A 22,787-nucleotide genomic window follows, 5' to 3' on the forward strand; every position below is an offset into this window, starting at 1 on the left:
AATTTAAGGGTGTGCCGTTCAATTTGCCTTTTATGGGCGTCATTGTTATTCAAAATTTTGACCCGTGGGGAAGGTACCATCAGGAGTCGTCCGTTCAATCTTTTCTTCATATCCGATCTTTTGTCAGTGGAAATATTATGGATATTTTTTTTAAATGTTCGTCCTACCTGTTTTTTCGGTTTTTATGCAAAGAAAAAGTGAACACGCCCAATTTTGCGCCCATTTTTTCGATTTATCAAAAATCCTAATATTTGCCAAAATCATGAAGGAATTTATATGTAAGAAATATGGAAAAGTATGGTATCACATCTGTTGAGAACGGCTGGGCCGATTTGACTCAAATTTTCTTCTGGTTATTTGTCATTACACTGGAAACGTTGTCATCAAGGAAAATTTTGAGAAAAATCGCGGAACTGAAAAAATTTGCTGTTCTATTATGATATGGAATTTTGTGTAGAATTGTTTCAGAATTCCTTTTTGAATTGAAAATTCTTATTGAAAAAAACCGAAAAAAATCGAGAAAGTTTGCATATTTTCTATACTTGCTGTTATATGGTTGCCATACCCAAATTTTCAATTTTGATTAGATATGGAAATAATTCATCCAAAGAGAACTCCAAATGCAAAATTCATTGTGAGTTCCATCAGTGAAATAACGAATATGAAGAGGCACTGTAATATGCGGACTATACAAAATAATGGAGTGAATTGAAAATATAGTAAGAAAAGGATCATATACTCGGAAAATTCTTCCGAACCATTAAAAGTAACCTTAAATCACAAGTAACATAATACAGGCACTATGCGCTATCGTCAGTAATTACACTACGCCGCAGATAATCTTGGTGTTAGGAAATTTTTCGGTTGGTAAATAAAAATCCCAAAAGAGGAATTCCCGGATCTAAAAAGTCCATTTTATATAGCTTAACCATACGCAAAGGACCGCAAATATTTTGCCCTATACTCCGCAAAAGTTACGACAAAGTTTTAAATTTGATACAGTCCTAGGGGTTACATGGGGAATCATTTGTACAAAATATGTGTCAGGTTGGTCTATATTGTGATATAGCCCCTTTCAAATTCCTCAAATGTTGGTAATTTGAGATTTTAAAAAGAAAAACAAATTCTTTCAAATTATTATAAGTATAGAACCAGGCTTCATAATAATTCTTATGTGAAGGTATCTGGTGATTTTAGCTATTACCAGGGTCTTGGTCACATTTTGCAATTGATTTTGCCTTTATTTGGCATCTAGCTTTTGGTAAAAGTCCTTTCGCGTAAATTTTTCAATGTCAATGTTTCGAAGTAGGGCTCATATAAAAGTACAATGATTTTTCAAGGTTTTACCTTTTTCGAGGGTTTTGATTATATTTTTGATTATTATTTACGTTTTTAACTCTCAAATTAAAGACTCTTAGTGAAAAATAGGATCAGGTTTTTTGAAAGACGTATTTATTTCAATTTAGTGGAGTCATCATATATGCAAAAAATTGTGTCACTTATGTGAGACAGATTTGTGAATTATTATGCTTTAAAAAGTATGCATTAAAGACTAAAACTACGGGCCGGCAACGCGGACTGGGCCAGATAGTATATATATATATATATATGTATATATATATATATATATATATATATATATATATATATATATATATATATATATATATATATATATATATATATATATATATATATATATATATATATGTATATATATATATATATATATATATATATATATATATATATGTATATATATATATATATATATATATATATATATATATATATATATATATATATATATATATTGTTTTAATCAAGATAAAAAGGTCGATCTTCGGTAAAAATACGTACTTCTTGGGACACATGTTGGGTTAATCATGGATGTAGCCGACTAATATCTTTGACCATTCTGAATATATGCCACAAACATTTCATTTCACAAAATTGATTGAATATATGAATGGTTTATAAATGTAAATAGACAAGTGTTGTTTTTGTTGTGACAGTTCATTTGAAAGATTTAGTTGACAAGCTCAGCTACAGAAAATGCAAAGATGGGAATGCTTATTTGAAATAACTTTACCTTATTTCATTCTACAATGATCTCATTCATTCAGAACAGAATAAGCGACCAGACCAGCTATAATATCGACTCTTGATATGAATTTGTCCATGAAGAATTAAAAACAGTGGAGTTATACTCTCCAATTCAACAATTTAGGCATGCACAATTGTATTCCTTTACCCCTTTTCATTTCAAATTGTTTCTGAATCTTCACAACATTTTGCAATTAAAACAATACGCAATAGTTTAAACCAAAGATAGATCTGATCCTATTGTACTTCTCCCAAAAAAGTAGTTATTTTTTATTCATATTCGATCTAAATCACCACTTAATGGAACGCTAACCTTACCATTATTGCTGATCACTCTGGAGCTTAGGGGTGTTCTCTTAAATTATTTTTTTATTTCAACTTTAATGTTGACTCTCAGAGATTGTCCGATTGGCAGGGTTTTGGTTTTCGACTGTCGAAATGTTGTAAATGTTAGAAACGTCATGTACCTTAGAAAAATTGTAAGAATTCATAATCTTTTAAAATATTGTAATATCCGACATACAGGCATGCCACAAAATCGTATCGAAATGGTGAATTTCGCAATTTTGTTTTATCTTCTTCAGATTTCGTACGATTTGGTGAACTACGAATTCAGTGTAAATATGGCAACATTATATATTCAATATGGTAACATTAGGTAAATGAAAGAACGAATGAATGAGGAATCAAAACAAAACACATGATTAGAAAACATTGTAGAAGTGTAACTTGTGAAAAATATTCTGTTAATGAGAGTTTTTTTTTGCGGAGGAATTTAAGAGGTGCTTCGGACCGAATATTAATTAATGATTAATTGATTAAACAGCATTCCACAATCCATATTTCACATATTTTAAAATGCATTTTTGTACAAAAATATTTTTTGTGTGTTCTTTTTGTTTGGTTTTTTCTCTTTGCTTCGGTTTATTATTCGTAATACCCATGTCAGAAGAATACAGGTGCAATCTCTTGCAACTCTTCTTCTTCTCATTCATCGACATTCAATCAGATGTTTTCTATTGTTTATTTATTTCTTTCTGTGATTTTAATTTGAAAATATTTTTTTTGGAATTAGCAAGACTAATGGTTTTTGGAGAACAACTTTACAAAATGTGAAAAAAGTAAATATTAATATGTAATAAGAAAATAAAAGACTATTTCCAGCATTTTTAGACAAATGCCATTAGCAACAGGTTTAAAAGATTCCACGGAACACATCATATCTATCTTCCTTTTATTACTCATATTTTTATTTTATTGTCAATTTCCTTTTTATTATACAAATTATAAAACTTGTGAAATTGGTGGTGGTTCCTTTCCTTTAATTCTTTTAATGGGGGACAAATTGGTTTGTTTTGACAAATCAGCTGATTAGTTGCAAGCTTCTGCAGGAATACCGTCTGTTTACTTTCTGCAATTTCCTTGCAAAAGAGAATTAAACCTCCTTTCTCTCTCAGAAAGATGTTGCTGGACAATTCCTGCAGGAAAAGTAACCTATTGTTTGATTTTCACAGATGAATAATTTTTGTTTGACGAAAAAAGTGATTTGGCAACACTTTGTTAACACTTGCCTTTGTCAATTGAGAAACCGTTAACATTTGCTAATTTTTTTGAATGAAAAAATTAAAAATGTAAATTTAATTTTGTTTTTGTCATTAAGACAACATTTTTATTACTTAAAAGTATTTTGAGAGTGTTTAAAAGTCACAAATTTCCATAAAAATTCAATTTCACTTGCAAAAACAAAAGTGGTTTCAAGTCGGAAAAATGTTGCGATTTACATTTTCTGAAGAAGCTAAATACGAAATTAAAATCACTTTTATACCGAATTCTTTTATGTGACATGCCTGATAGCTATTGAGTCAATTATAAAACATGAAATTATTCCCGGTGCCATCTTAACTCATATGAACTCTTCAAAAAGTGAAGTTGTACACAAAATTGGGTACAACTCTAGTTTAGTAAAAACTCTTCGAATTTTTCGAAATTTTTTTCCAGAAGTAGTTAATTTTACCCTAATTCCGGGAAACTATTTTTTCTTGGGGATGGACCCGGGACCCCCGAAAGTCCGGGTTCAAGACCCCGACTGGACCCGGATCCACTTACCCGATATAGACAATTTAGCTCTGGGTATGTCCCATATGGGCTAACGGGAACCAAAGTTTTCTAAATTTGATACTTTTCTAGTCGGGGTCTTGAACCCGGACTTTCGGGTCAAAAATCTGAGGTCCCGTGTCCGCCCCCCCCAAGAAAAAAATAGTTCCCCGGGATCAGGGTAAAAATAACTATTTCTGGAAAAAAATTCGAAAAAAAAATCGAAGATTTTTTACTAAACTAGAGTTAAACCCAAAATTGTATCGTTCGTGGCCGAAGCATACAACTTGGCTACCCTCCAAGTTGTACCAACGCACAGTGGTCGTTGACATTGGCCAAAATTCAAAAAATGAAAATCAGATATTTATTGTTAAATGTGTACACATGAACTCTTAAGGGGTTAAACTTTTTAGAAAACATAATAATCATGACATTATTCTGACGGCCCACTTCGAGAATTGCATAAAAAAGAGAAAATGTAGTTAGTTTCTTTTTTCAATTGGATCAGTGCAAAAGTGGATTAAAAATAGAACTGTATTACAAAATTAAATACATTTCAAAATGACAAATCTTGGCATAATTATTGAAAAGCAAAGTATTGACTTATTTTTAGTGAAGTATAGTTTAGTGGTTGTGTATAATATAGAAGATGTGCGGGTTCTAAATTGCCTTTAAGATTAATTTTGACAATAAAATTGGATTTCAGTTAAAGTTTTAATTGTTTTCCCCCTTAATCCTTCAATGAGATTTTTCACGCTGTTAGTAATGGTAATAAAATTCTAAAAGTGCTAATTTAACTCTCAGATTTTGTCAGATGTGTATGTTATGCCAAAAATACTGAAGTGACTTCGCCGCAATTTTGTCAGTTTTATGTTGCAAGTGACATAGAATATATCTTTGTCATTATATGTTGTTTGTCTTATTGATGTATCCATTGAAGAAGAAAAGTACTTCAAAGACAAAAAAAAGTCCATTAAATCCCATAACTATTAAGAAAGAAGTTAAAATATTACACATTGATCATAAATTACAGCTTACTATGATGGACGGTGTGTAATGCCTTGACTCAGACGTCATCAGTTAAATGCTATATATGTAATGCAAGCCCAAAAGAAATGAATAATATTGAAGCCTGTTTACAAAGAGAGGTTCAAACAAATAGTTATGAATTTGGATTAACGCCTCTTCATGCATATATTCGTTTTTTTTTTTTTTTTGAGTACATTCTTTTCTTCTTTTATTACAGACTAGAAATTAAAATATGGCAAATTAGGTCAACTTAGAAGGAAAAAATCAATTCCAAAAAGAAAAAATCCAATTGAAATTTCGAGAAGAAATGGGTTTAATTGTATATAACCCAAAGCAAGCAGGCAGCGGATCTTTAAAAGACGGGAATACTGCGAGAGGATTTTTCAAAAATGTGAGCTTATCTGTGATAACAGGCGTCCAATATTGTTACAAGCAATATTAATGTCGAAAAATTTAAGGCCTTTCCACTGGAAACTGCTAAATTGTTTACAAAAAATGTGAAAATATGGAATTGATTTGCATTAAAAATACTTTGACTCGTGACTATGCCACGAAATTAAAAAATTGAACGCTTAGGATCACATTTTTGAGAGAATATCCAGACATTTCATTCACCTTTCGCGAAATGTGACTCATTTTAAAAATGAACAAAAAATATCAAATACATGAAAACAACTTGTCGGACAGTAAGCGGGCATAGCCTCAGGACTGTATTTCGGTAGTTTTACAAAGCTGTTCTACCTCCTTATTGTACCATGCGCAAAACTACTTTTGATAATAAACTTAGTAGTTTCTAAACTATTATGATTTGACTCCTAATTCCAAATCAAAACATGAACATAGACAGCAAACAATTTTTTTTTTTGTAAAAGCAACTGCATTATCGCTTTACTGCCTCCAAACATACAGAATGCTACTCTTTATGAAATGTGTGGAACGATTTGTCAGATGATAAACATGTGGGCATTAACAATTATAATAAGCTTAACAAATATTCAAACGCAGTGTTTCTGTTAAAACCCCTTCCCAACATACCAAAAATACAATACAGCTTGAGAATAATATTATGAAAATAGTTTAACGTAGGAATTCCTCAACATTGCTAGAGAAAAACTTTTTTGCACAAACTTTTCTCAAATCTGTCCTTTGTTGACAAATTTGTTTTGATTTTTTTTTTTTGTGAAAATTGTCGACAAAAAAAAATATTTTCTTTGGTTAAAATCAAAATCACGCGAATTTAAGACCCATTTCTGGACGAAACTCTAAGGTAATGATGAATAATAAATCTGGGAATCTGTAGTGTATATTTTTTCAATCTTATTTCAGAATAGAGGCGTCAAAAAGTTGCAAGAATTCAAGAGATGTGAAGAATTAGTGGAGGAGATGCGGAAGCTCAAATAAGGGGAAAGAAAGCATCTAGGTATCAATGCAACAGGAGGCAGCGACAGCTGGGATGGCGATCAATGAATGAAATGTGTAAAATAATTAAAAAAATTAAAAAATAAATATTTTATACCATTGAAAAAATAAGCTTGATATAATATTACTTTCGTAAGCTTATTCTGCAATTACAAGAATAAGCTTATGAATAAGGGTTCCCTTTCGATTATTCTACAATTGTTAAACAAGCATTTCTCAATACATTCTCAAGATTTTCTCAAGCTTAAGGCTTATGTTTGAAAGCTTATTAAAATATTATTCTCAAGTCAATTTGGTATGTTGGGTTATTATTTGCCTAGGTTTACGACTCTTTCGATGTATGTATTATACGCCGAAAAGAATTTACTACCATTCCTTAGACTGCCAATGGTATGATTGGCATAGAATATAACCTAAAACAACTTAAAAAAAAGTTCGACAACATTGGCAAGTCCCATAGATATATTTTTCTTTTAAGGCCAGCACGAACAGCAATGAACAATACACAGTTAGTTTGAGATCGATTTATTAATCAGTAATGAATTGTTTTACCAAACTATAGTCTTATTTGAACGAAATCCATATTGTAATTAGTTCAGTTCAACATACATGTGATGTTAATTTGACATATTTGTTAAATGTTTCCATGTAGTATTTCCAGAAAAAGAAAAAAAAACGATACAAACACAATAAATACAAATAAAAAGGACATATATTACCGAAACACACAGAAAGATAAAGCCGTTTATAATAAACTAGATTTTCTTATTTACTCACGAAATATGAATATTAAAAACAGTTTGATACGAAATACAATCATCTAATATATTGAATTATTAATTTATCTTTTGAGAAAGGGACAACTGTGCGATATCTATATACTTGACACAGTCAAGCGGTGATCGGTCGGTTTAGTAAACTTTATTTCGTCGCATCCGCCGTCTGTCTATCTACGTTCAATTGTCATCCAATGGAACTCATGATTGGATCGATCATCCACAGCATTTGACTTTGCGTAGATATTTACATTGTCTAATTAGCCTGGGCAGATGAGCGACTACTCTTGGGGTCTCTTGAAAACAGAGACATCCATATGTAAATACATATATACCACATAAACATGTTTAATATATTTTATCTAACGTTCATGATCGGTTTTCTTTAATTGTACAATACTAAGAGCATAATAATCATCGAACAATATGCAGAAATTAATTAAAGATTTGTTAGATGTTTATTTCCTTGCTGAATACGTGTGTGTCTGCGTGTGTGTTTTTGAGTATGATTGTATAGTAAGATTCTTCTATATTTTATGTATGTGTGTTCTTTCGTTCAAGACATTAAAAACGGAATTTTGCATACTTTTGTAGCATTATTATTTTGTAATTATATTTAGCTTCAATTTTTAAAATGCTAAAAATACAAATGTGTGCATTTTTATTTTTTTTTTTTAAATTACTTTGTTTTTGCGTTTCCACTTTGTTATGAAGACAATAATAATAATAATAGTAATTAATAAGATTTTCATATTTAATTTAACTACACTCACAGAATTATTGAACATGTTTTAACCCGAGATAAAATAAAGGAAGAAATACTTGTTTGTTTTTTTTTTTCGATTTGTATCTTACTTGTTAGTTAAAACGTTTAATAGAAATAATAATAATAATAATAGTATCATAATTAAAAAGAACTATCGGAAATACGAAAATGTTGAATACGATGATGGAAAGAAAGTACAATTAATATATGTATATATGTTTGTAAGTTTTGTTTTTTTTTTCTTTTCTTTTTATATATTTAATATATGTATGTGGTTTTTGTTGGGCGTGTGTATTTGTATGTATGTTTAAGATCACAATGATAGTGAAGCACATTCTTGTAGAAACATCATCGGTAGCATTATCAACAGACAAGTATTCTGTTGTTGTTTCATTCGTTTGTCTTGTGTATTGCGGGGAGGGGCCAAATCGAATGCCGAATCAAACATTAACGACAATAATACATGTAGAACTAGTAATGGTGATTATGTTCTGTAAACTATAATTACTAAAACATATATAAATAATTAAAAATGCAGGTTACGTTGTTGTTATTTGTTTTCTTATTTCCTCTTTCTCTATTTTGCTGCTGTTGATTTCTTCAATGTTTAATGTTTTCCAATTCATCCCAAATGGCCGTTTTCATTGTATTATTTTCACATACAGAATCACTTTTTCGAACATGTAACAGTTTAGGGATCAGGTTGGCGCTCCTTAAATTTTAACGTTTCTTCGAATATAAGTTTCTTTAGGGTTTCTCTTGGAAGATCATCGAGTTCCATTCCAATGCGAAAAGGTACTTCTGCAACAGGCTGTAAAATAGAAAATTCGTAAATATAATCTCATTAGTGGTGTGATGAAACAATGCAGATATAGATTTTCGATTTTTTTTTTTTGTCGAATTCCGAACAATGCATATCTATAATATAATTGACAAAAAATGTATATATATTTTTAGGTCCACAAATTAAAACGAAATTTCTTGTAAAAACAATTAGATTCGTTAGTTAGTCACTATATTTTTTTTTTTTTTTTTTGCATATGGATTCCGGACCAACAACAATTGCATTGGTTTCAGAAGAACGAATGAAGAACGCAATTGTTAAAACCATATCTAGGTATATCATGTATATCATTAAGAGCGTTCTTTACCGACCGGAACAAATGGCTGTACAAGGGGGTAAAGTCTGGGCTATATATCAGAGGTATTCCGAAATATTCGAGAGTTGTTTGTCTTCATGTAATTAACGACAATCATATAGGGATAACATTTTTTATCCAAAATTTTCGCCAAAATTACACCAGGCTACAAAAGAGTAATAAAACAAATATCGCAGGTGAGAAGCTTTTCTTTGAAAAAAAAAGATATCTATTCTGAATTAAATGGATTGGCATTAAATGGAAAATCCCACCAGACAATTGGATAAAAATATAAATAAATATTTCTATCGAACTTTGTTTAAGGCAGGTCGAGTTTCTTTATATTATGCAAGATACAAATTCTGTCGGTTGATATAAACCCAACTATTGCTGACCTATTTCACATCTGATAACGCTGACTGTGCTGTGGCTGTGAAATCTCCACAAGTAGATAATGTTATCACTATAGTTTAAAAATCGTGTTAAAAAAGATGAACGCAAACTATTTTAAAACTATATTACCAATAATTATACCCTACAACACTATGAGTTGGGGGTATTATAAGTTTGGGACAAAAATTATGAACATCTCAAAATATTGGTTTCCCACATAGGAAAGTATATATGGATCTTCCTATCTCGCCGAGCTGAGTCTATCTAGCTATGTATGTCTGTCCGTCCGTCTATCTACGTTAATTTGTAATCAAGCTACAAGTCGTAATTATGGCCCGATCCTCACGAAATAAAAATGGAGGTGGGGTTAGGATCAGAATAGAACCCTATTGTATTTGGATTTAGGGGTTGAAATGGACCAAAAACAGAAAAATTTTTGACTTTTCGAGCTTATGGTTGGGCAGAATCCTACCAAATTGACCATATTTAGCGGACACAATAGACTATAAGTTTTATGTAAGAAAATACAAAATCACAAATACACGAACATGTCACTTCTGACCGTTACATTGGTCATTGAACATGTCACTTCTGACCGTTACAAAGGATAGAATTTAAGAAAATCGCGTAAAATTATGCCATTAAAAAATGAATTGTTTTCGTTAATTCTTTTCAATTTTTGTCATATTTTTTATCGCATGCGATATTTTCAATTTAGCTTACAATTTTGAATAAACACGAGGTCGAAAACTTTATTCACTCACTCAACATACACATTTTACTGGTATCTGAAACTCATTTCACTTCTAGAAACTGTTTTAGAATAAACGGTTACAGTACATACGACACTAAACACCCTAGTGGGAGAGCTTGCGGTGGCACCGCGGTGATAATTTCTAATAAAATTCAGCATTACCCCATGCCAGAATATAAGTTTGACCATCTACAAGCTACAACAGTTGCACTATCTTCAACGAATACATCTATATCTGCAATATATTGTCCTCAGAGACATAGTATAAGCAAAGATGAATTCGCACACTTTTTCTCATCACTTTGTAGTAGATTCATTGCAGCTGGAGATTATAATGCCAAACACACCTTCTGGGGATCTAGACTTATTACACCCAGAGGTAGACAGCTTTTAAACTCCATTTCGTCCGCTAAACTGGACGTGTTATCTACTGGCCAGCCTACTTGCTGGCCTTCAGACCTGCAAAAACGTCCTGACTTAATTGACTTTGCGGTAACAAAGAATATTAAGAGGGAACAAATGTCCGTGGTACCCTGGTTTGACTTGTCGTCAGACCATTCCCCAACTATAATAACATTAAATGATGTTCAACTCGCAACTTCCCCGGATTATCTACCAAATAAATATACAAACTGGATGAAGTACAAAAAATATGTCAGTACACATGTGAATTTTAACACTCCTCTAAAGTCCGGAGAAGAAATGCAGTTAAAATATTTACTTCGATAGTCAACACTGCTGTCAATGTTGCCACTCCCACTAAATTTTCAAAACTAGAAAATAATTCCTATAATCCATCAACCATTCGAAAACTCGTGTCTGATAAAAGGAAGGCCAGAAGAGAATGGCAGAAGCACCGATCACCTAGGTTTCGGGAAAAACTAAAAGAATGTGAAAAACTCTTACAACAAGCACTCAGATTAAATGAAGAGCGAAACCTAAAAATATTCCTAAATAACCTGGATCCCACAGAGAGAACTGACTACAGTTTATGGAAAGCCACAAAAAACTTGAGAAGACCTATCGCCCACGAATCTCCAATTCGCCTAGAAAATGGGACTTGGGCAAGATCTACAGAAGAAAAAGTAAACGCATTTGCCGAACATCTTGAATCTGTATTTACCCCAAATCCCGGACCATCGACAGTTGTTCAACCTTTAAATGACGACATTGTTCCGAATCCAATACGATTTTCTCTAAAAGAAATCGAAAGTTCTATAGCCTCGATAAAACTAAAAAAATCCCCGGGTAAAGATAGAATTATTCCAAACATGCTCAAGAAATTACCAACACCGGCCGTTAAACTATTGTTATTTATATTTAACAGCATTCTTCGAGTAGGGTACTTCCCGTCTGTATGGAAAGAATCTGAAATAGTAATGATTCCGAAACCTGGAAAAGATCCAACGCAGGTAAAATCGTATAGACCCATCAGTCTTCTATCTATACTCTCAAAGCTGTTCGAAACAACATTACTAAGGAAGTTTACTCCCCATATTACAAATAGCAATATTATCCCCGACCACCAATTCGGCTTCCGTAAGAACCACAGTACTATTGAGCAAGTGCACCGCATAGTCACAAACATTAGAATGGCATTCGAAAGGAAGGAGTACTGCTCGGCGCTATTTATAGACATTTCCCAAGCGTTTGACAGAGTCTGGCATCTTGGAATTCTATACAAAATTTGTGAAACTCTACCTAAAAACACTCATAAACTTTTTTGTAGTTATTTGTCAAATCGTACGTTTGTTGTTAAATCGAAAAACATACTTTCAAATTCGAGAAAAATATTGGCTGGCGTCCCACAGGGTAGTATCTTAGGACCAATTCTGTACGTGTTATTTACTGCCGATATGCCCACAACCAATGAAACTCTAACCTCAACGTTTGCTGATGATACTGCTTTCATTAGCATACACAAGGATACTCTGATTGCGTCGGAAAAACTACAATACCATGTATATCTTCTCGAAAATTGGCTGACAAAATGGAGAATATCGGTAAATGCAAGCAAGTGCATACATGTTACTTTTGCTCTAAGACGTGAACTTTGCCCCACGATAAAAATCTTTAATACTCAAGTTCCACAGAAAGATACCGTAAAATATCTCGGAATGCACCTGGACCGAAGACTTACATGGAAGCAACACATCGATGCAAAAATCACACAAATTAAACTAAAAAAGGCCAATCTTGAGTGGTTAATTGGTATACGTTCTTCTATTAAATTAGAATATAAAGTCCTATTATATAAGACTATAATAAAGCCAATTTGGACGTATGGCATACAGCTCTGGGGCACAGCTAGTGCCTCTAACGTAAGTAAACTACAAAGAAGACAGTCGAATATTCTTCGATCTATTACAGGTGCACCATGGTACATAAGGAACGCAAACATCCACAAGGACCTAAATATACTTACTGTTGAAGAAGAAATAAAGAAGCTTTGCCGCTAGTACTTAAACAAACTACCCGAGCACCCAAATAACTTGGCCCGCCAACTCCTACTATTCGGAGGACACGATAGACTGCGCAGACGTGACACTTTTTCTATCATATAGTTTATTTATTTTTTTTTTGTCTTACGCTCTCATTATTTTCAGCTCTTGTCTGGCCAATTGAACGTCGCCCACTGTTATACTTCTAAATTGGAAGCTGCTTCTGTGAAGAAATCGAAAAGACTATTACTGTAGTCCGCGGGAAGATTAGTGAAGAAATCGATAAGACTATTACTGTAGTCCGCAGGATGATTAGATATAACTGTATCTAAACAAAGCAACATTATATCCGTAATACTATTTCTGTAGTCCGCGATTCACTTAGATATATGAAAGATTCAATAAATTAAACAATAAAAAAATATTGAATTGTACATTTTCTAAAGTTTTTCTACAATTTCCACTATATATATATATATTTTGTTTTTTTTTTTTTTTTTTTTTTTGGACCATTATTTCACATTCTCAGCCGAGTCAAGGTCGTGTAATTTTGAAATATTCGCAGCACAGCAAAAGTTTTTATTTTTTGTCGACTGTGAATGTGAATGTAAAACTGTGATGTAACGTTTTCACAGCCACAACATATTAATTCTAGAAAACTGTGACCAAATGTGATGGAGTTTGGGTATAATACACAATATCTTGGGGCAATGCTGTTGTTCAAAACAAGTTACACGAATATCTTATATTATGATGATATATAAAGGACATTTGACGTTGGAAACATGTTACTCCTTGTGCCATAGATGCCACCTATGTTTTCCATGGTCAACTTAGTTTTTCCATGTCTCTAAGAAACCCTTTTTTGAGCGATCGATAGTATGCTATCGGTGTCATTAATATCTTTTAATCTTTCATGTTTTAAATTACGCTTAATCTTGTTGCTCAGGAATGTGCAAATTCCGAGAAGTTACGATTCATAAAATGTAATGTCAATGAATTTACTTCTACGTTTCTTTAAATATATGTCTAATAATATTAAGTTATAGTATAAAGCCCATATTTTGTAATATGTGCAGATGAGATTAGTTTGATATATCTGTGCAGTTTTTTCTTGGGCATATATTGTTTTATTGTCAATATTTTATGAATTGACTAACTTATTAGACTAAAATGTCAACATTTCTTCAGTTAAAAAAATAACTATTGCATTTTTCTATCCGACATTTCCTATTTCTCAAGGATAACTTATATTTGAGAAGCGAAAATGGCAAATTTGATCATTAGTATTTCGATTTACGACATTCTCTGAGTAGTTGAGCGATATCTTCACAATATGTAGCCCAAACACGTTCGCTTAACAAACAATATACACAGACCAATAATTTACCTCATCTCCTGGATCATAATACTGTTCCAAATAGGGGTTCGCTAATGCTTCTTCCACTGATATTCTATTGTGAGGATTGAACGTTAACATTTTGCCTAAAAGGTCTAAAGCCCATTCATCGGCATTAGGGAATAATCGAGGCCACGGCACTTTCGGTTTAAATGGTAGTGACTCCAAATAGTTCCGCGCCTTAAAAATTTAAAAATAGAATATTAATATATGGAATACAGTTTTAAATAATTTTTAAATTTCTCGCGATCTTTCTCACCTTTTCGTTAATGATGCATTCAAGATCCTCTTTAGAAGGAGAGCCAAGAACACCTAATATATGATTCAATTGATCCAGGTAATGTTTGCCTGGAAAAATAGGTCGATTGCTAAGCATTTCTGCTAAAATACATCCAACAGACCAAATATCTATTGATTTGGTATATCCCTTGGAGTTGAGCATTATTTCCGGTGCTCGGTACCAACGAGTTGCAACATACTCGGTGAGGAAACCAGTGTGATCATGTTCTGGGTCGGCAACCCGAGCTAAACCAAAATCGCATATCTTGAAATAAAAAAAAGAATATGTATGTATGTAACAAACACCAGTTACAGTTAGGCGTTTTACGAACCTTCAGGTCGCACGTTGTATTCAAAAGTAGATTACTTGGTTTCAAATCCCTATGTAATACATTAGCAGAGTGTATGTACTTTAGACCACGCAGAATTTGATACATAAAATAGCAAATGTGATCGTTGCTTAGCCTCTGCAATGACAAAGTTGAAATTTAACAAGTTATTGATTTGTAGAAGATGACGCACAACCACGGTAAAGAATGAAAGCTAGGTGGCTTGGATAGTAAAGAGTTCCAATCTCTAGCTAAATTAATCTAGTAAAACTTTACCTGAGTTTTAAGTAATTTATATAGATCAGTCTCCATTAAACACTGTACAATATATACATCACGCATTTGCTCTATACTGTCCACTCTTAAAATATCACGAATGTCGATTATCTGGAAATATAAAAAGTATGGTTTTATTATTATATGTTGCAAAAAGTATAAAAAGCGGTAAAATCTAATTTCATTTTGAAAGATTCCCCGAGATATGGGTCTTGATAGTTTTCTCGTACCTACCATTGAAATATACAAACTTTTCAAATAAGAATGTCACACATTGACCCATTGCTTTGCATCACGTCTCTAGAAAAGGGGAATTTACTAACGCTTGCAATAAACACAGTAGTTCGTTTTGTGTTCAGAGCTAATCGGTGACAGAAATATGAGAAAATCTCCATACGTAACCAAAATTTCAGGGATTAAAATTCTAGTATTTCATTAAATTTCGTTTTTTTATAAATTGGTTAGGAGTAAATTTCCCTTTATTTTTGCTAACTCGCGACTTTTTAATGTTTTGCCTTGTGCACTAAAAGCTAATCGTCTTCTATATATTATATAGATTTTAATTGGTTTGTTGTTTTATCTAAAATTCTTTTTGTAAATAAATAATATAAAAATGTTCTCGAATCTTTAAAGTTTGCTTAAAAACAAAGTCAATATTGAAAATGTTAGAGTAATAATTATTGTAATCGCTTCAGATTTAATATCGCTACATCATGAAAATATTAATAATTTGTTTTGTCCATTGATAGCATATGCTGTCTGTTTTTGTAAGCAGATGACATCCATGTTTTCTTCAGAGAGGCTGATATTTCTAGGTCAGAAGAATTGGTGAACTCTATTTTCTTGTCTCTTTCATCGTGGATTTCGATTAATGGCCTTATGATAAATACATTGATTTCTTGGTTTCAACTATGATGTAAGGTTTGGAGACTGAATTGTCGTGATGCGTATTTTCCTTGTCATGTTAGAAAGAGGGTGGAAGTCATCCTCTGGCACCAATTCACATTTGTTGTTTTGTTAATGATCTCCTGGATTTGTCATTTAACAATTATGTTGGTCGGCGTATTCTTCAATGTCATTATAATGTTATGTCAAATGGTAACTCTCTACTTCGTGACAGGTTTATATTCTGTAGGTCATCTCGTAAATCGTAAACTGTTATGTCTTAAATTTTCCACCTCCATTGGCGAGAGGTCTTTTGTTGTTAGAGCTGTGATATTGTTTTATTGATATTGATTTAAGCTATTCCAGCTCTCTGTTTAGTTTAAAGTGGTTGAATATCAGCGCTTAAATATATAGTCAATATATTTGTCGCTGATGCTTTTGCTTATTATGGGGTTTCCTTTTTGTTGGGCTGAGGAGCCTTTATTTTATCTTCTTGATTCAAAATGTAGGGTGGTATGTGTAAATTACTCATTTTCAAAAAATAAAACAATGATTCCGCTGCATTTTCCAACTGCCTTAAAAGACCTTTTGTTTAGTTGGAGACGGTGAATCGTCGTGTAGCCTTCGGAGCTTTTTTTGAAACCTTATGGTATATTACTCATTGAATTAAATTTTTAAGATTTATTTGATTTTTAAAATTAATTGAATTACTAAAATCTGTTGAATTTTTTGTATATAAGTGTACTGTAACTGTCTGTCTAATAAATAAATAAAATGAAATGTACTTACATTTTCATGTTTGAAGCGTGTTAAAATTTTGATTTCGCGCAATGTGCGTTGACAATATGTTTGATGTTCGAACGGTGATATTTTCTTAATTGCCACCTTTGTATTCGTTCTTGTGTCATATGCGGATCTGAAAGAAAGTAATATTTATTGTAAGTTTCTTTTAACTAGGAATAATTTATTACTTTTTTTTTGAGAGGAAAAAAGCTAGGAATAAATTGGGATTTAAGAGATTAAAGTAGTATAACCTGTCAATCTCAATATTTTAACCCCAATTTATTCCTGCAAATCGGAAAAATCGGAAAAAAGTAAACGAAGAATGAATAGTAGATCTGATTGTTACTTAAAAACGTTCGCAGCTTGTTTTAATGTCCCATCGTTGGAGACAAGATCTTTAAAAACTAAATCAAGGAGACGGCGAAGCGGGCTATGTCAGATAGTTTTAAATAAAATAGGATTAACCCGCATTATAAGTATATTAACAAATATACTGTTTCTATATCGAAAACTTTCATCTAGGGCATGTTGTAACAATTTTAGTATAAGTTGTAACCGTTTCTGTACATGTTGTAACACGACTTTTGTGAAAAAAAAAATAACTTTGTGCCTCCATAAGATCTAAAGGTCCGGTTATGTGGAATACACTGGTGTGGCAAATGTTGATGTGCTGTATAAACTTATTAATAAAAGAAAGGACTGCGGATTCAAGCCATTTCTAAAGTATAAATTTGACCTTATCACCAGTTATAAGAATTTTTGTTACAAATGTGAATGCTTAGTTTCATAATCAGTATCGTCCCTGTGATTGTGTTGCACAGTGTAATCTAGCAAAAATCATGGATTTTTTAAAGTATATTTTTATTTTATATGAATCCTCTAAATTAGCTCTGTTATGAACATTGTTGTTGTTTTTATAGAAACAATGTTTGTTTATAAGTGTTTTTACATTTATATCAATAGGTTTAAACAAAGGCTAACAGCCTTAAGCACAGATTGTCCACGGCACAATCTGCCTGCTTCAACTTCCCCACTATGGTAAAATGTCTTGTACGTTGTATTACCAAAGTACCGCATTTTTATCAATATTTTCAATATAAAAAATCCTCGGTTTTGTTTGGATTGAATGTACTTTTCTTTATTTTGTTTTGAATTTTTAACCAGACATCAGAATCAATCATATAACATGACGAATAAATAGAGTCAAGCATTCCACAAGTACACACTCTTGTAAAAATCAAGAATAAATGATGAAATTGATATGTGGATGCACTTGCACTGGTTATTGGACAGTATGGACTTTTTCGATGAATTGAATGTAGAAAGATTTTAGATTGGAAATAAGGAAGGACGCGGTTGTAATCAAAGACCCAAATATACTGCTGTCCTTTTGCTGGACTTATACCAAACATTCTGACATTTGACAACGAGAAACACACGGAAATCTCCGATTGTTTTATCTTTTTCCGAAGGAAGGTATTTTTACTTGATTTCGAGAAAGTGTTTTGACTTGTCAGACAACCCGGGTAGCTGAAAACTCAGACTGAGACCCAATCCCGCCAAATTGATATAGATATCATAAGAATGCTTATGAAAATACTTATTTATATTTGGTTTGAAAAAGCTCATTATGATGACCGCGATATTCATGCTATACTTATGGTGACACTCTAACATATTCAAAATTGTTTTAAGCATTGCTTAGCTAAGATTCTTTTCGCTAGGGCATATGCAACAATGGTTAGACGAACGTTTTTCCAAAGATGATAATTTAATTAACCCGCCCTTTGGTCATAGCTTGAGGTTTTCTCTTCTGGGATATTAATACACGGGCTTCGCAAAACAATGCTTTGCCAAGTTTGTTGCTTCTTTCAGAAGCCGGACCAAAGGTCATTGCAGTAGTTTTTCTCCTCTCTGTTACATCTAATAACGGCTTCGCGAAACCAAGTTTTTATAAATTGCCTAATATTATAAGTAGGCCGCCATCGGTCGGCGCTTGAGACTTTCTTTTCTGGAGCTACGGCTACGCAGACGTTCTTTTTATATTCAATAAATTTTTCAAACATTGGGTTGTACGAAGATCCGAATCGATGGATCCAGGAAATAACAATAGAAATACATACAGCACAATTTTGGAAAGGGTAGTGCTGTTCTAAAATATTTTCTTTACTTTAACAAGTTTGGAGAATGAAAACAATTCTATTAAAATTGCATATAACTCTTTAATACTCTAGATAAGAAAACCTTTATACCCATTTTCTAACATTATACAATTTGAAGGTGGCACAGTCATAGTGTTTTATTTTAAAATATTATTCATTTGTTATTATTGGAATTTATACTTTTATCAGAACGATTGTCACACATACATACATAGGCTTTTGATAATGTAGTCAAGTGTGTGTGTGTGTAAGTTAAAAATTGCAAATACTTACACTACCATGCCATAAGCACCTTCGCCGATATAGGCCAAATTGCGATAGCGTGGACCAACTTCAAAAATCTGTCCACGAATTATTTCTGCATTGGGATTATCAGTATGTGTTGCTGCTGCTGCCGCCGAACCACTGCCGTTGTTATTAGGTTGCTGTTGTTGTTGGTTGGAACCACCTGCTGCCTCTGCCATTATGTTTTCTTTTTCTTAAGACGATTTATATCCAGTATCCAATAGCTAATAAAATTGTTAGCTCGTTCACTCTTCTTCTATTATCTTTCAATATGACAAATGCCTTTGGAAAGCCAAAGGAAAAACTTTGCAAAATATGGGTAACGCCTTTATAGCGCACCAACAACAGGTATCTTTTTGACAATTTTCACTTATTCTTACGCTACGCTGGGATCTATACCATTACAATTCGGCGCATACACGACATACATACACACTTAGAAGAAAACAACAACACTACCATACAAAATGTACTGCTACTGCTGCGGCGGCGACTTATGGTGATGGTGAGTGTGGTATTCTCAGTATGGTAAGTTAACAGGAGATATATTGGAATAGTATGTAGCAGATATATGCCGAGTAGAGCAATCCACCAATGAAGGGGGAAAGCAGCGGGGGTGTTTGATGCAAATAAATGTGGCCAATATAAAAAATCGTGGTTACTTCAACTGTTGTTGATTTTTGCTGCTTCTGCTGCTGCTGCAAATTGTCTGAAGTCGGCACACCCCTCTCGACTTCTGTGAAGCCTTTAAATGTGTAATGTATTTTTTGTGCAAAATTTTAGACAGACCTTTTCAGCTGAAAAACTGCTCAAGTTGACACATAATAAGCAATAATTATTCTTGGGCAATGACGGATTTTTTTTTCTTTAAGCTTAGAACAGATTGGGACGATGCAGTGCACTCCTCATATCTATATATTTTTCGGTTGAGGACAATAATCACGTATTACATTAATTATTTTCGGGCAATTGCATTTACTAAGGCAATTTTTGTAATCCCTTTTCAAAAAACATATTTAAGATATCCGAGCAAAAGTCTTATTGGACCGGACCTCTGTCACTTTCCTGATGTTGTCACTAGATACATTCCTGCTGCTGCGTCTGTTCGTGAATTTTGATTGGTACTGCGATTTTACGACTAACAACGAAGACAAGGCAAGTGCAGGACTTGTAAAAAATATCCAGACTATTTGCGATTTATGTAAACGGACACAATATTTTTTTAATTTGATATTCCACAGTTCATTTGTTGCGCTTGCATCAATAAAACAATATGAATTTCCTTTCGATTTACACAATATCAAACTAAGTATTGCAGAATTAATTTTAACCACAAAATGACGAATTAGAGAACGAAGTCGACACTGCTTAAAAACGCATAGCGGAGCACAAAATTCAGTGTCTGACATCGGTATGTTGACGCAGACGTGAAAAAGTTTCTGGCGACACGTTGATTTTACGCGACGCCAATATTTGAGTCAGGAAACAAAAACAAACGAAACGAATATAGTACCGCTCACACGAAGTCACAATCTTTAAAAATTTGTTCAATCGTTTTGTACTCCAAACAAAACAAAACCACAAACATTTTAATGCTAGAAATACACAAATAATACGATTTGTGAACTGTATCGTTTGCGAAGGAATTGCTGGGAAACGTTTGCTGTGCGAAATGATGACTGCTATATTTAGAGTTGCCATTCTAAGTATTGTTTTGCATATTTTGATGGATATAATAAATTAATTAAAAGGCATAAATTTAAATTAATATTCATGGTAAAACAAAGAAGTTTAACTCATATAATCGTATGTTTATTTTTTTTTAATTTATACAATTGACAACATCTCATTGTCAAAATCTATATTCAAAAATAGAGTGGAACTGCTTTTTATGCATTGAAATTTGACAAGGTAAACTGCAGAAAATACAGAGCTCGGAGCTAATTCGAAATGATATTACCTTTATTTCATTGTACCATGTTAATATTAGTTTTTACTTTATTTGTAATGCGTTAATATACAGGAAAACGTTTGATATTGTTTATTTTTGTACGTTGATTTGAGTTTCATAATAAACGAAGGAACTAGTTCGATTGAACGATGAGCTGATATACAGGAAAACGTTTCCAATGAATTTTTCAATGTTGCGTCACCCAGCTGAGTACATTTCTTTCTTTTTTTTTTTTTTTTGTTGTTTCCACTTATCTACGCAAACAGTACAAAAAAACAAGTCCCGTTATCTTAATATCATACTACGAATTTCATACTTCGAGAAAATACAGAACGAAACGATTGCAAACGTTTGATATTGTACAATAAATATGGTACAATAAAAAGGTAAGGTAGAGCTCCCAGCTGATTTCAATTTAAGTGTGCCCGACTTCTGCCAATTTTGTGTATGTAATTGTTGTTTTGAAAAATAAAAACAAAATATGTTCAAAAGCAATGACTGGAAGAAACTTAAATTGCGGGGCACGCATTAATAATATTAACGAGATTTGGCATGGAATTGAAAGATTGAACACTTAGGATCATATTTTTGAGAGAACATCCAGGCATTTCATTCATCTTTCGCGCTATTTGACTCATTTTAGAAATTAACAAAAAATATCAAATAAATGAAAACAACTTGTTGCCTATTGTCTTGAGCAATACTGACAGGAAGCGGGCAAAGCCTCAGGGCTGGTTTTCTGCAGTTTTACGAAGCTGTTCTACCTCCTTATTGCACCATGGATGATTTGAGTTGCATAATAAACGAACGAACCAGTTTGATTGAACGATTTATTGAATAGAGTATGATAGAAGAATATAGGTAGATGCATCGACACAGCTGCTGGGACAATGAACTGTCAAACCAAATTTGGAATTGAAAATGTTGAATGAAAAATTATTTAAATTTTGCAAAAATTGTTGAAAAACGTGTATTATAATATCCTCCGAATGACGTCGGATAAGAAAACAAATAAAAATCTACTTATATTTGAAACGAAATTTAAAATTTTTTGACATATCAAGCATTGATGCATCTACCTGCATTCTTCTACCATGGAATAGAGCATATCATGGTAGAAGAATACAGGCATTCGCATCCACACGGCTGCTTGGGCAATGAACCGTCAAACCAAATTTTGGAATTGAAATTTTTGAATGAACAATTATTCAAGTCAGTAAAAAAAACTCCGATATGCGTCGTATAGGAATCAAATAGAAATCTATTTATTTTTGAAAAAAAAAACATTAAAAACTTTTTTGACATATCAATGTTCCCAAGCGTTGATGCATCTACCATGGAGCATATGAACCATAGTAAAATTAAGCAGGTAAATTCATTTCAAATAATCATAATTTCACTGCTAATTTTATGCATTCTCACCTTTAGAAGGATATAAATGTCGCTGATGTTCCGCTCAACATACACAGACAAAAGAGAATGCAAAAAATAGCCAAAAATCATACACATAAAAACCTAATA

The 22,787-nt window shown here is 32.5% G+C and overlaps 1 protein-coding gene and 1 long non-coding RNA gene across 2 annotated transcripts; one reads left to right on the forward strand and one right to left on the reverse strand.

Annotated features, from left to right (window-relative positions):
• The first annotated feature begins 2,868 nt into the window (after window positions 1–2,868).
• Window positions 2,869–6,759, forward strand: LOC131804802 (uncharacterized). Its single transcript, XR_009343282.1, has 2 exons — window positions 2,869–6,496; window positions 6,556–6,759. It is a non-coding gene; the product is annotated as an uncharacterized LOC131804802 (long non-coding RNA).
• Window positions 6,760–7,157: 398 nt separating this feature from the next.
• Window positions 7,158–20,693, reverse strand: LOC101889743 (mitogen-activated protein kinase ERK-A). Its single transcript, XM_005177985.3, has 7 exons — window positions 19,304–20,693; window positions 16,875–17,001; window positions 15,201–15,311; window positions 14,928–15,062; window positions 14,576–14,860; window positions 14,308–14,496; window positions 7,158–9,001 (listed from the first exon to the last, which is right to left on the reverse strand). Exons 1-7 carry the CDS (start codon window positions 19,492–19,494, stop codon window positions 8,882–8,884), a joined length of 1,158 nt encoding a protein of 385 aa, XP_005178042.1. The 5' UTR covers window positions 19,495–20,693; the 3' UTR covers window positions 7,158–8,881.
• Window positions 20,694–22,787: the final 2,094 nt, after the last annotated feature.

This window comes from Musca domestica, unplaced genomic scaffold, assembly GCF_030504385.1.
Source record: "Musca domestica strain aabys unplaced genomic scaffold, Musca_domestica.polishedcontigs.V.1.1 5, whole genome shotgun sequence".
Lineage (NCBI taxonomy): Eukaryota > Metazoa > Arthropoda > Insecta > Diptera > Muscidae > Musca > Musca domestica.

Coding starts and splice junctions, on each gene's coding strand:
- LOC101889743 (XM_005177985.3), bottom strand. CDS start 19,494: ATGGCAGAGGCAGCAGGTGGTTCCAACCAACAACAACAGCAACCTAAT. Junction 17,002..19,303: donor GGTGCTTATGGCATGGTAGT/GTAAGTATTTGC, acceptor ACTTTCTTTCAG/ATCCGCATATGACACAAGAA. Junction 15,063..15,200: donor ATAAATTACTTAAAACTCAG/GTAAAGTTTTAC, acceptor TTGTCATTGCAG/AGGCTAAGCAACGATCACAT.